Source organism: Lutjanus erythropterus, chromosome 18 (genome assembly GCF_056507025.1).
Source record: "Lutjanus erythropterus isolate fLutEry1 chromosome 18, fLutEry1.hap2, whole genome shotgun sequence".
In the NCBI taxonomy this organism is placed as follows: domain Eukaryota; kingdom Metazoa; phylum Chordata; class Actinopteri; order Lutjaniformes; family Lutjanidae; genus Lutjanus; species Lutjanus erythropterus.
Genome location: NC_139334.1, coordinates 36,509,983 through 36,524,794, shown reverse-complemented (window position 1 = coordinate 36,524,794; position 14,812 = coordinate 36,509,983). Strand labels below are relative to the sequence as shown.

At 40.4% G+C, this 14,812-nt stretch overlaps 1 protein-coding gene across 1 annotated transcript in view; it reads left to right on the top strand.

Annotated features, from left to right (window-relative positions):
* LOC146311411 (protein phosphatase 1 regulatory subunit 37) overlaps positions 1–14,812 on the top strand; it is a 97,803-nt gene that overhangs the window by 38,403 nt on the left and 44,588 nt on the right. The window contains exons 5-8 of the mRNA XM_084743011.1: positions 1,147–1,302; positions 2,071–2,183; positions 9,850–9,991; positions 11,435–11,601. Coding sequence (XP_084599137.1) covers positions 1,147–1,302; positions 2,071–2,183; positions 9,850–9,991; positions 11,435–11,601 — 578 coding nt within the window. The remainder of the gene's footprint in view (positions 1–1,146; positions 1,303–2,070; positions 2,184–9,849; positions 9,992–11,434; positions 11,602–14,812) is intronic.

Sequence of the window (14,812 nt, the reverse complement as noted above, 5' to 3'; positions counted from 1 at the left end):
CATTTTACCTTCCAGCAAGAAGCTTCTCCAGTTGAGTGTAACATGCAAGAGCTTCATATTATCCCTGACCCCCCACTGGCTTCCCACTGTGGACCACTACAGTGAACAGAATAACTTTCAAGAACCAGTGTTATAGAAAATCTTGGTATTTGTCAACCCAGGTCTTATTCTAATAATTGTGGGCATGCTCACTTTGCACTCGCCACCTCCATTACAGAGATTCAGGAAACAAAAACTCATACAAATGTAAGTTCAGTAAATACATCATTTTACTGTAATGCAGCCTTTAAAACCAGGCAAAGACAACACTTATGTTAAATCACAATATAACAAAATCTGTCCAGATACCTGGTCTGATGCTGTGATATGATATAGCACTGATATAATGCCCAGCCCTATTCTGGTTTCAAAAAAGTACTGTAGGTCAGTTTATTCATTTGGAGCATTTTGTTATATATTTAGAACATTTTACACACCACACAAAATAAATTCCCTCCATCTTCCCTCAAAAACTGTTACCAGGGCATGCTGTGTGTCTCAGAGGAAGCACATGTGATTTACTTCCTGTTGTTGTTTTGTCTGTACCACAGTCCTTGCATACTGTAATATCTACTTTAAATAGTGTGCAGTTCAGTATGCAATGGGTATGCAAAATCGTACATACTGTTGTAACATACATACAAACTTGATAAGAACTTTCAGAGCTAACGTTAACCAAGACAGTGAAAGAAGCCCAGTTATCTCCAACAGCAGCTTATTTAACGAGCTGATAAATTGACAAAGATGTCAATGAAGTTGTCGATGAATCACGTTAAGTTTTGTTGTCCATGGTTGGTTCAACATCCTCACACTGGCTGCCAGCGTGCTAACGTTAGCTGTGTTGGACTTTGAGATATATTAAGTGTTTGACCAGGTGTTTCCTCAGGTTTGACGTGTTGCCCTCAACAGCATGACACCCACTTTGCTCGCCCTACTTACTGATTCTTGGTTCACAACAGCATTAATCCCCTTCCTTTGTCTTCAATGACCTTCAGTTTGGAGACAAATTGACAAGTTTGAAAAGAATGATCTTACTTAAAGAGAATAATGTCAGTTTCAGATCCTGTTCCACATCTTTTGAACTCTCTTTTCTCTTGCTTCTTAAAGTTGGTGCACTGAAGTCAAACAAGGCTTTGCAAGAGCTCCACCTCACCAACAACCTGCTCAACAGCTACCAGGACGCCCTGCAGCTAGGAGACCTACTATGCTACAACACCACTTTACTGATGCTGGAGCTCAGCAACAATTGTGTAGCAGACGGTGGTAAGCTGTTCCTCTTTGTGACAAGGCAAAAAAAAATATGTATTTATTCAAACTTGCACAGGGCAGAGTTGATATGTAAAAAGTCATGTGTTCATCACCATGTGGGCAAGACTCAGTAAGTGAGAACACAGGGATTCATCCTGTTTATGAAATGTGTTTAATGGGGGACATATCTGTGCTGAATGATAGAATAACAAAGAAATAAGGATATGTTGTAAGTATTCCTTTAAACCTGAGGCAAAATGTTTCATTACAAAATGCATTCCTAAATTTTAATAATAAATTCTAAATTGTGTGAGTAAGAGGCAGAGTAAATGTTTGCACAAGTTGTTTGCAAGTGTGACACATAATCTTAATGATAATTATTAGTAATAACTAATTAGTAGTTAGTAACTTTGGCAGCCCTTGTTTAGGTTTTACTAATTAAAGTATGACCCACCTAACTGCCTGTCAGCAGCTAACAAACACAGTGAATGATAGGTAAATACAGTGGGAGGGGTCATCACACTGTCAGCTTCCAGTCCAGCATTAATATTATCTAATTAATATAGATATGTGAAAGGTTGAGCACATAGCAACTGCCTTCGTAGTTACTGGAGCTAAAGTCATGAGTAACACTGCAGCAACACTCCCACTTAACATCTGTCAGTACTATTTAGCTTCCAAACACAAACACAGACAAGTAGTTCAGTTGAACATGTTCTGTTAATTGCCATGACTTCATGTTTTGGTTTTGTTTTTGTTTTTGTTTTTGTTTTTCCTGTCCAGGTCTGGAGGAGCTGTGTGATGGTCTGAGGCGGCAGACGGCAGGTCTTAAGGTCTTACTGCTGAGGAACAACCAGATCACTGCAAATGGCATGGTCCATCTGGCCAAGGCTCTGGTGAGAAACATTTTTAGTTTGGTACAAAATCAATTAATGCCAACAGTCACTATATAAATATTTTCCAATGCCAAAGAGCAGACTTTCTCTTTAAAGGACCAATGTGAAGGATTTAAAGGCATCTAGCAATGGGTTTGCAGAATACAAACACCTAATTTGAGTCAGACGGCCTGACTGTTGAGTAAACAACAATACTCCTACATACACATCTACATTCAAGTGGATACTCACGCCACATATCTTTGTAAAACTCAATGCAAATCATTTCAACATGCAATCACACCAAGAGGTACAATCAATGCCACCAACAAATCAACAAAAAAATACAAAATTTAGGCTACTCATCTATGATGCCTCATATTACTCCACTGATCAATAAAACTCTGACACAATCCTTCTTATTTCATTGGCAAAGGACCAGTCGATCTAATCCAGTCAAATATTTAGGCCAAAACACACGATTAAATATCCACAAACTGCTTTGCATCAGTTCAAATTAGCCAATCTTCCAGTTATCATCTAACATAACTTGCGTTAGCATGTAGATGTTAGCAGTATCTTGGTGTCAAAATGGTGACTGCACTCTGACCTTTTGATTGGCCCCTCGCTTGAGCCAATAGTAGCTTCCCTGTCCTGTCCACAGTCCACAATAGCCAATAGCAAAGAGTCTGCACTGAACAGAAGTGGCTGTCTCTCTTCTCTTGCGTAAAGACAGATTATGCAGATGAAATACCAAAAATGACCATATGCAGTTTAAATAGATGATATGAAGGCAGAATGGGAAAATTATGTAATTTTAATTTTAGTTTCATTGAGTATGAACTGTTTTCCACCACAGTATTTGTTTTGACTCCTTTATATGCATGAGTTAGTTTCATCAAGGACAAAAGCTCTATAATGTTCTATGCTTCAGTTACTCTGAAGAAGAGATTTTTTTGGCCTAAATGTCTTTTTTTTAACACCTGGACATACCTGTAGAAAAACATGGAAATTCATTTTCTGTGGAATTGTTATCACAACATGGGACAAGATAAGGCTAAATAGTCTTTTCCAGCTAATAAGTCACAGTTAGAGGTCATCTGCAGCATCTGTTTGTAGGAAAATATTCTCAATACTCAGTGCCAGTAGCATTTACAGTAATTCTGTTAGGGGGAAAACTATCAGAGTGTTATCTTTCAAAGAGATCAAAACCATGCATGTATCACAACTGGTTCAATAGCAGTTTATTTTGGGTTTGCATGGGAGAGGAATTTAAAGCTTATTCTATATTAATTTGCAGGACAGGAATATGGTTTAACTATTCAATTCACCATAAATACTTATTCTTAACTTAACATTTACTTGTAATTCTAAGCTAAAATAATTAGTAGGGATACCCAGATCTATTGGCTGCTGGTTACTATCAGAGAATACTCAGTAAAAGACAAGTTGCAAACTAGTTTGTGATAGAGATTGCTGTCATCCCATCACCTCATCAACTCTAATAAAAGTCATGTCTGTCATGTTTACTCTCTGTTTGAATGTTAGCGAGGTAGCTAGCCAGCTGTAGATTGTCAGTACAGTAATGTAGCAGAGATACAAAACTAAACACTTCCTGTATTTGTTTCAAACTAAAAGCCCCCTAGTTTCAGGCCAAGAGCCTTTTATTTCTTAGCAAGGCCTTTTGGGGTGGCAGTAACTCAGGACTTGGCTTGGGAACTGGTTCATGTCCAGGATGGACCACAGTGAGGTGGGATTGCTGGAGAGGTGTCAGTTCACCTCCTGGGCACTGCCGAGGTGCCCTTGAGCCAGGCACCTAAACTCTAACTGTTCGGGGGGGCTGACTATATGTATGTATATGTATGTGTTTGTGCATGGGTGTATATTTCAGGCCTGTCTGTGTACAAAAAGTTACAACAGAGTGCAATTTCCCGCAGGGGATAAATAAAGAATGCCTTCTTCTTCTTTTATTGTGAAACATTTGTGCAAAACTGACACTTTCAGTTCTACTCTCATTCATGGAAGTGTTGTATCCGTGTTGTATCCATTGTGCTGCTGCAGAAGCAGAACTGGTCAGAGATGAGCAGGTGGAGTGGAAGATTACCTCTACTGAGAGAGACACAGTGCTGCAGAGAACAGTGTTTGGTTTCGGACTATTAGGAGTATTTTTCTTGTCAAACTAAATTATTTTTGAGTTTACTAGCGTGTTTGTTTGTGTGTGAAAGCTGAAGATGTTGATGTGTTTTGCTGCTTGAGAAAAGTCCAGTGTAGTATTGTTTTTTTGAGAGTCAGGAATCACACAGTGAGCTAGTCCTGATCATCCAAGAAGACAGGGGAATTTCCAGCATATTTGTTTCTCTTCCCTGCTGTCAGCTTCAGAGAAACTTGCTTTGATCTGCTCCTGTTTTTACTGTTAAAGTCACTGCATTACACTGTTAATGCAAACTCAATAATTCCTGTACCTGTTTCAATTAAAAAAAAAAAAAAAAACTACCTACTCTCTTTACTCTGCAGCAACTGAGTCACCCGTAACAGCTAGTGATAAAATTTGGTACTGCTGGTCCAGTTTCGCTAAACACAGATAGCACGCATAAGTCTCGCCGACGTCGGCCTCAGATCGTGCGTCGGCATTCTCCTCCTGACGTCTGTAAATACATCGGAAAAGCATCGGCCCATAGCAGGGACATGGTTTGCCAGAGGGCGGGATTATGCGCCATTTGAAAGTCGGTGATAGGTCGGCTGTGGATCGATACATTGCACGTTATCCAATTGGTGCCACTGTCAACGGAACTGAGAGCAGGCTTTGGAGACGGAGAGGCTACTTCATGTCAGCCAGGACTAGTCTTCAGGTAAGCTCACTTAACGTAAATATATAAAAAATAGCTGTCTTATAAATATGACATACAGGGTTAGCAAGATAAGTCGGGATTTAGCAACATAAATTGTTAAGCCCTGACTGGGTATGTTATCACAGGTGAAGAGCCCAGATGCCGACTCCTAACAGGCTAGTTAGCTAGCTTAACAAACGTTAGTTGCTTAGACCTGACCAGCAAATGTATCAACTAGCTCTAACTTCATTTAGCCATTGCTAGGTAGCCATAAGTCTTTCCAGCACGTGAACAGTCTCCACCTAGACAGCAAATCAGTTTTGAATTTGGGAAAGGGTCAGGTAACGTTAGTAAGCGTTAGCTGTTAGCTAGTAGCTGGTGGGCTTCGGTGTTTTTACAGCTGCGGAGTTAACTTTAGCAGTTACCTGGCAGCTAATGAAGGGAAGCTCTGCTCTGCTCCATTTGTAAATATGACTCGGTGTAACATTTTCTCATAGTTCAGTACTGGTTATGGACTATTGTTGGTGTGTTTGTACTGTAAGTGAAGTTAATATCCATTTCACGTAGGTGTGTGGAAAACACAACAGACTCCAGTTGTTTCTGTCATGTCCCTCCAGTCACCCCCCTCCGCCTCTCCTGTAGAGCTGGCCGGAGTTCAGCAGCTATCCGCGGTCAAGCCGGGGCTGTCAGACCGACCCGCAAAATAATACACGCAAACTTTTTGTGGTTCATATTTTCAAGTCATGCTTTCTGCTGGTGCTTCATACAGTGTTGCCTGTGACACTGTATGAAGCATGGGTTATTTGGAGGCCTTGTTGTGGTGCTTTTTAACACCTTTAATAGCTAAAGAGCATAGGCAGCCGGGAAAAAAGGCATAGCTACGTTTTCCTTCCTTGGTGTGTCTATTTGTACGTGTACGTGTCATGGAGGGACATGACAGAAACAACTGGAGTCTGTTGTGTTTTCCACACACCTACGTGAAGTGGATATTAACTTCACTTGCAGTACAAACACACCAACAATAGTCCATAACCAGTACCGAACTATGAGAAAATATTACACCGAGTCATATTTACAAATGGAGCAGAGCAGAGCTTCCCTTCATTAGCTGCCAGTTAACTGCTAAAGTTAACTCCGCAGCTGTAAAAACCCACCAGCTACTAGCTAACAGCTAACGCTTACTAACGTTACCTGACCCTTTCCCAAATTCAACAATGATTTGCTGTCTAGGTGGAGACTGTTCACGTGCTGGAAAGACTTATGGCTACCTAGCAATGGCTAAATGAAGTTAGAGCTAGTTGATACATTTGCTGGTCAGGTCTAAGCAACTAACGATAACGTTTGTTAAGCTAGCTAGCTAGCCTGTTAGGAGTCGGCATCTGGGCTCTTCACCTGTGCTAACATACCCAGTCAGGGCTTAACAACTTATGTTGCTAAATCCCGATTTATCTTGCTAACCCTGTATGTCATATTTATAAGACAGCTATTTTTTTTTATATATTTACGTTAAGTGAGCTTACTTGAAGACTAGTCCTGGCTGACATGAAGTAGCCTCTCCGTCTCCAAAGCCTGCTCTCAGTTCCGTTGACAGTGGCACCAATTGGATAACGTGCAATGTATCGATCCACAGCCGACCTATCGCTGACTTTGAAATGGCGCGCATAATCCCACCCTCTGGCAAACCATGTCCCTGCTATGGGCCGATGCTTCTCCGATGCATTTACAGACGTCAGGGGGAGAATGCCGACGCACGATCTGAGGCCGACGTCGGCGAGATGTATGTGTGCTATCTGGGAAAAAACCATCAGCTGATATGAAATACACGATCCCAGGAGCAAGATTAGTTTTGTTGAACCCTTAAAAGATTGGATGAGATTCCATCCTAGTCCACAGCTCTCATACTTGCAATCTAGTCGCTTTTGATCATCCTCAACGTCTTTGGTGAGAAGTCAGAAGTCTTTTGGCCAATCACGGTCAATATAACTGCGTCATCTTCTTTTCCCTCTTAAATATGCATGTGAACAGTGGATGCTAGTTTTGAGCAGCACCATAGAAAAAAGGGAAGTCTTGTTTCCTGCAGACTACATAACATGTTGTTTAACCAGCTTAATTTTAGCTAACTAGTTGCTAAAGTAACATTAAGCTTCCAGATCAAGTTGAAGGGTGTCCTAACATAACCTATCAGATCTTTCCCAACCTGTTTAGAATGGAAAAAGTGCCAGCTTGTTATCATGTCAGCTAAAGTTAACTTCATTTAATTGTATATTAACCTACAACGTTAGTGTTACAGTTCAGGATCATTTTGCTGAGTTAAGGCAAACTCCCACTGCAACCATATTGTTATCCAATTTTAATGTCCATCATTGTCGTAAGAGGGAAATAAAACAAAACATATAATGAAACAAGACCCACCGGTGTTCCAGTTTAATGACAGAGCATGTTAACTGATGACTCGGCAAAATAAGTCAGTTGCACCATATTTGATGACCCATCAGACTCTATGACCCATCAGACTCATCAGACTCTATGACCTGCACTGATGGAAAAGGCACTCAGTTCCTTTACTTAAGTAAAAGCATTAATACCACAATGTAAAAATACTTAAAGTCCTACATAAAGTACTGAAGTAAAAGTCCTAAGTACTGTAAAGTAACTTTATTTTTACTGTAATACCTCACGTAGTACTTTTTACTTTTAATTTAGCTCCTTACTTAGTACTTTTTACTTTACTTTTACTTTAATACCTTACTTTATATTTTTTACTTTCCTTTTATTTTAGTACTATAGTTAACTTTTATTTAATACTTACTTAATACTTTTCGCTTTACTTTTAAAGTATTAAGGTAAATGCGAAAGTAGTTATATCTACAGAAACAGAAGGAACAGAACAGGAGCAGAAGATGTAGGTCTCCCTTTAAACTGAAACAGAAGATGCACCAGAATGCTTTGATTACATGTTAAAGTCTCACAATGTGTCTTCTGGAGGAGGATGCCCCCAGACCCCCTACAGGGGATTGGTTAAGAACATGTCATCCTCTTATGAGTTTACAGATCCGAGCCCTCATTCCATGCTAAAGTTAAAGTCAGATAAAACGTGAATATGTACCAAAGCCACAGTCTTTTTAGTAACAAATTCCCTCTTTGTGTTACTGCCTCTCCACCACAGCTCAGGACAGAGACAGACAGAGGGAATTACATGACTGTAACTTTGCAGGATATCCACTTGATATCCACTTCTATTTTTGGCCATGGAGTGACTGGAGTAGCCCCATCAGCTCTGAGCTAAACTGTCCGACTGATACCTGCTCTCCTCTCTCCAGTGTTGAGGAAGTGAAGAGCGGTACAGAGAATCCCCCCTCTGAAAATGTCCCGCCTCCACACGTTTCATTCTACGCTCCTAATAACATGCATTCCTTCCGCCTGATTGACGGCATAAACTGCACCTTCCTGTCATGTGAGTGGCGATTGTGGAAGTCAAAAGGCTAGAAATTAAAGGCCTGCCTCGTACGCTCACACACACACACACACTTCCCCTGTCTCCTCCAGTGCTACCAAAAGAAGGAACAGTTTGATTAAATAATAGATGTGTGTTAAGGAGGGCTGCTCATGTGGCCTGCCAGTCATGGGGATAAGTAGATGTCCTTGCAGGCCATAATGATGATAATTAGACCCGTAGCTGGTTGTGTCGAATATGATGACGAGGAGAGCTGTTATTAACCTTTCTGGTTGGTGTGTGTGCTTTTTTCTCTCCGTCCTCATGGTTTCTTGGCTTGTCTTCACATGTGGGCCAAAATCCACTTGACTTCCATTTGTAGAATCTGGCTAATGATGTCTAAATTTGTTCAAAAAAGTTGTAAAAATGATAATTCTGAGGTGAATATGTCACGCAGGGCTCTCGTTTTTGTCTACTTTGCCTGCATCCACTGTTTTTTTGTTTAAAGCCAGCATGTCATGTGTGAAAGCATACTGTGTTTTTGGTGGTTTCACACTCCTACCCCCCTCAAACTTCTCACTCTCAACCCTCCCGTGGTTTACGTTTGACAGGCTTCAACCATGCTTGACTCTCACACACTCTCAACCACGCAGTCGCCTCTTTAATTGTCTGCTATTATCCCTGGTGCATATCCATTCGAGATGCTCTTCCTCCCTCTCCTCCTCCCCTCTTCACCGGAGAAGCTTCTCGCCACGCGTTGGATGTGGTGTTGCCTCTGTGTGCCGCGACTCAGTGAGGAAAAAAGGGGGGGACCCTCTCAAGTGTGTTTGTTGTCACCGCGGTGCAAATTAACTCAGAAGAAGACGCTCCCCGGGTCTGTCGTTTGCCTTCCTGGCTTCCTTTCCGCCCCCACGCTCCCTCTCTCTTCGGAGCAGTGACCAGAGGAATTTAACAAGGGTGGCGAGGCGAGGGGACAACCGAGGAGTGGGTGGCGCGTTCCTCTTCAAGCTGTTGGGCAACATGGGCCTCTGGTGCCCCAGACACCCCCAGCTTTATGTGCCAGCTAATCAACCTTCAATGCTAATGTGGCTCTGGAGAGTGGAAACAGAAGTTCTGAGCCTTTAACATGAGAGGAAACATTGTGAAAAGGAATAATAATCATCGCATAATAATAATGATAATTAAAACTTCTCAGGCTTTTCACGCTCACTTGCACACTGAAAGTAGCACACTGCACAGAGTCAAAAGCAAAGCTTCATTGTTGGGTAAAGTCTTTAAAAGTTACTTTAAAATGTAAAAACAGTGATTAAAATTCTGCAGTTTGTGTTGTTAGCAGAAGTCTCTGGAAGCTCTGAACAGTGTTTAGTCCCTGCTGAGAGCTGAGATGAATGTTAATCAGCGTAACTTCAGGATCACTGTGTTGCAGCCCATGCTGAAGGTCCTGCAGGTCCTGGATCTGGGCGAGAACCTCCTGGGGAACGAGGGGATCCAGGTGATCAGGGAGCCTCTGATGGTGAACAGCTCAGTGCTGCGGCTCGGCCTGGCCCAGACCAACATCACCTGTGAAGGTACCATTCATGTACAACGTGTCTTTTACATGCAGCAAGTTTCTGTGATTGTATCTGAATTTACAGCTGAAGGAGACGCAAAGGACAATCAGCTGACTGTCCATCTTGGTGAGACCTGTTCAAATAATCAATGTTACTGAATAGAATTAGAATAAATAGAATTGTAATGTAATTACATTTAATATATTTTTGATAATTATGGTCACAGTTTGGTTCAATTTGTGACCAAATTAACAAACTAGTCATGTTAATGTATTCCTATTTGTTTTACCAATAAATTTGCATATCAGTGACTAGTATCAGCACTGAGCACCTTTGAGATATCAATTGAAATAACCCAGTACCAAGTAGTATCTAAATGGCTTGCTGCACCACAGACATTCTTCATGAAGAAAAACCTTTGAAATAAAGGTATGAATGAAGTCCTTCATTGGTCTCTGTGTCACTTTAAGGGTACTCATATAATAATTTTTTAAATAATACGCATCTCTGATGTGATACATCTTTGGTTCAATATCTACCCACTTGCACATCTTTGTACAGTAATTGAAAAATCGGCATGGGGCTGCAACAATAATCATTTTCATTATCAAATAATCCGCTGATTGTTTTCTTCATTAATCACTCTATAAACTATTAAAAAATAGTGATAGTTTAGGTCTTTTTGTCCAACCAATAGCCCAAAACTGAAAGATATTAGGTTTTCTATTGTAGAAGACTAAGAAAGCTAGAAATATTCACGTTGGGGAGTGTGGAATCAATTATGTATTTGGAATTTGTGATGAAAATGAAATGCTGAGAATAAGACAAAATGTTGAAAATAAAGTTGCAATGTCAAGAGTAAAGTCGAATGAATTGGGAATGTGGAGAATACAGTCAAAATTTCAATAATAAAGTCGAAATGTCGAGATTAAAGTTGAAATGTTGAGAAGATATCGAATAAAAAAAATAGAAAAAATAAATAAATAAATAAAAAAAAAAAAATAAAAAAATGGTATGGTAAGTATTTTCTTATGTCTGGCACTAATACTGAAAGTTTGACTTTATCCTTGACATTTAGACTTTAGTCTCAACATGTTAACCTCACAACAATTTGTCTTTCAACAAAAAATTCCTTCCTCTATATGTTTTTTTCTTATACCTGGCTCTAACACTCTTATGTAGAAGCAGCATGCTTACCTAAGCAGGTTAATATTTTTGTTCTAGAAACATTTTTAGAGGTGGAGCTGCTCTGGATGCAGAATGTAGCTCATATTTTAGCCAAGTGTCTGAAGCCAAACTACAGACTTTCTTGTTAAGTGAAGTTTAAACCAAAAAGAAATGTTATGTATTCATACCTGATCTAAAAACTGCAGCCTAGACAAAGACTGTTACTTAAGGTAACTAGCCAAGAGCTAGCCATACAGCTACCCAGATAACAACGCCACATTCTCTTTGGTGCAGGAGCTGTGGCGTTGGCAGAGTTTCTGGCGGAGAGTCGTCAGATTCAGCAGCTGGATCTCCGTCAGAATGAGGTGAAGGTCGGAGGCTTGATGGCCCTGTGTCTGGCCCTGAGGATCAACTGCTCTCTCGCTAGCCTGGATTTAGACCACACCCCCCCACAGGAGCAGGTAGGTGAAGGTAACAGATGTGAATCCCTGCTGTTGAAGTACAGCAAGTCACCAGCGTCTTTATGTGCTGTTTCACTGGACAGTTAAGTTATTCAGTTCAACATGTCTCCCACGGTTGGAGCATTTGGTAAAGACCAGCGGTCAGCAGCCTTTACTATCAAAGCCATTTTCAGCTGAACAGGAAAAAACTAAATCTGTCTGGAGCTGCAACTGTATTCATCAGAAACTTTGATTTTTTGGGATTTAGCATCCAGAGCTAGCCTCGGGTGAGTTAACACTAGCCACCAGTAAAATTTAGGGGAAAGGGCACTGAACTGTAGTCGTAGGGTACAGTACATATTATAGTTGACAAAGTATTAAAATCACTTTTCATTCCATGTAAAGATACACATTTTTACAATTGGACAATATAAGAATCACTTTGGATACATGAAAATTTAAATGTTAACAAAAAAGAGCTGTTCTTAATTTCAGTTGAATTTTTTGACAAAGCAGAGAGCCACTGAAGAAGTGCAGAAGAACCGCAGGTTGCAGATCCCTGGTATAGATGGAGCTGTTGTGTCATTTTATGGTAGAAAACCACATAAATAAATATGGTAGAACTTTTCCTACGGTTGGAGTTTAGTTCCATAGTTTCCTGTAAAAATACAAGTTAATACTTTTAACCAAAGCAGTGTTTTGCCATATTATTAACATGAAAATACCATATAAAGGTTTGTGCCATGAAATATAACAATGTAACCATATAAATTACCTGTATAAGTGCTATATAACAGTTAACTGTAAAATTAACAGTCTAATGTAATGATTTCATTTATAGTGCACATACAAAAAAATATTTTGCCATTAAACAACTTTTAATTGTGTTAGTTAGCGAGGTGACGCTGTCTAAAATGTGTAATCAATCATAATCTACTCAACATAACTTGATATAGACAACATAAATAGCAAAACAAATACTCAAACATTAAAATACTGGCAACTGGGCTTGTCATTTACTCAAAACACATCTTATAATAGACATTTTATGGTAAAACCTATGTCACGCTGTCTTACTAGAAAAAGACAGAGGTGTAATATTGTGCAGTGGTTAATTCTCTGACTTGTTACAGTCACATAATAATAAGATGATGAAGCTGCAATGGACACAGTGATCACCGAAACAGCATTAATTAATTGCAAGTGTATTTTTGAGTGAACAGTGTCACTGTGAGGTCCATTAGTATCTGTCCGGGAGCTTTCAGTGCTTTCATTGAATTTTTCCTTCTTATTTAGAATGAAGGAGCATTGGTGACTTGAGGATTACTTATCCTTAATATCTTGTCTTTGGTGATGTATTCGACTCACTGTGGTCACAGATTTGTCACTTGGAGACACAAGTAAGTCATTTGTGTCTCATTTCATCAGTGATTCTTGTTTTTTTTTTTCCTCTCTCTTCCATCCATGGCTGCAGAGGCCTGAGGAAAACGATGCCATAACTTTAATACATGCCCCTGCTGGATTCACAAAATAATTACCCACACTTGCCATCTGTTTGTCATGATTTTATCTCTGCTAACTTATTTGCATATTAAAGCATTAATTAAAATCTCCAAGGAACGGAATGCTTACTTTAAAATTAACTCTGAAGGCGATCCGTGCACAGCTTCCAAAGTTGTTTTATTTTTGTTTGCAGTGGTTTTCTGTTTGTCTGCGTGTTGTTTACACGATTAAGTCTGATTTTTATGAAATGTCTCCTCTGGCTAAAGTCAAACGGCAAGATGTGCCAGATTTTGGAGAAGCGGCTTTTTAAGAGCCATGACGCTTTTGTGAATGTGTGTCATTATAGCTGGGACTTCTTCGTCGTCTTCTTCTTCCTCACTTTTTGCACATGCACCAAAGCCTCCATATTGGCGGCTCTGTTTTCATGCTCCTCTAAGCCGCCGAGAGACGTGATTAGCATTTCCACCATTGGTGGGAGTTAGTGCGGCTGGGTATTTTAAGGGAATGGTAATAAGGGAATTTTTAAGCTCTGTCAGGTTTTGGAGTCACACAGCTGGGATTTGTCTTGGCGTGGCATATCCAGGTGGGAGGAGTGACGATTGTATTAAAAAGCAAATCTTTCCATCAGAAAACAGCGGGTGGCCAGATCAAGTGTTCTCGCTCAGTCACATTCCCTGGGTCGCCAAGGAATACGTGAAAATTTCATTCTTCTGAAGGAAAATAAGTGTGGGTATGAATGTGAGTGAGTGACGGAGGGGGTTATGGCAGCACTTTGTGTGTGTTTGACAGAGTCGCTGATACGGAGTTTGTGTGTTCATACATGTGCCTTTTGTATGTGTGTGGTTTTACGACGATGCGGGGGGCAATTTAAGATGCGCATATTTAAAAGGCGAGAAAAGAAGGTGGCAAGAGGGGAGGAAATCTGGGTTCTCTTGTCTTTGTTTACAAGAGTCTGATTTTTCATGTCTGTTGCCACGCTGCTCCATTTGATCACTGGCCTGTTTGCTGTTAATTATTAATTATTTACCCATCTAAAATATTCATGCACCCTGGCCCTGGTGGAAAGCAGCCTTTTCCGAGGGGCAACTTCTCTCTGTAGCCACTGCAAGGTGGAGCTGTTTATACATCCTTATCAGGGGGCTCTGTCAGCCCCACTAATGAACTAAACTTCCCCCTGCCTACAGCTCTTAATGTGGGTCGGATGAGGAGCCTCGGCAGCCTGTTTACCTGTTTGATGCTTAAATATTTGGCTTTGGATTTGGCCAACGTGAGCGTCCTGTCAGCTGTTCTCCAGCAGAGGAGTTCAGTGATAACGCAGCAGAGTGTCCTCTCCTGAATGTCGCATGTCAGCAAGGTGGAGCTGTTAGAGAGTGGTTGTCTCACTGAGTGATAATTACAGCAGCATGCAGTGTGTGTGTGTGTGTGTGTGTGTGTGTGTGTGTGTGTGTGTGTGTGTGTATGCAGGAAGGAGAGGCAACAGGAAGGAGGTTCAGTAGCTTGTTTCAGTGGTCCTGTGGAGGAGGACGTCAGGAGCAGTTGTGGTTCTTAAAAAAGAAGTCAAAGTATTTTAAAACTTGAAGGGTAAAGTCATTTTCATTAGCTTTACTTTTACATTGTTAAATCAAACCTTTACTCAGTGGCCACTTTATTAAGCACACCTTTACAGTCTCTTGCAGTTGTTCTATTTTTAATGTTCAGTTTTTGTTGACATTGTCAGAAATGTGTAAAT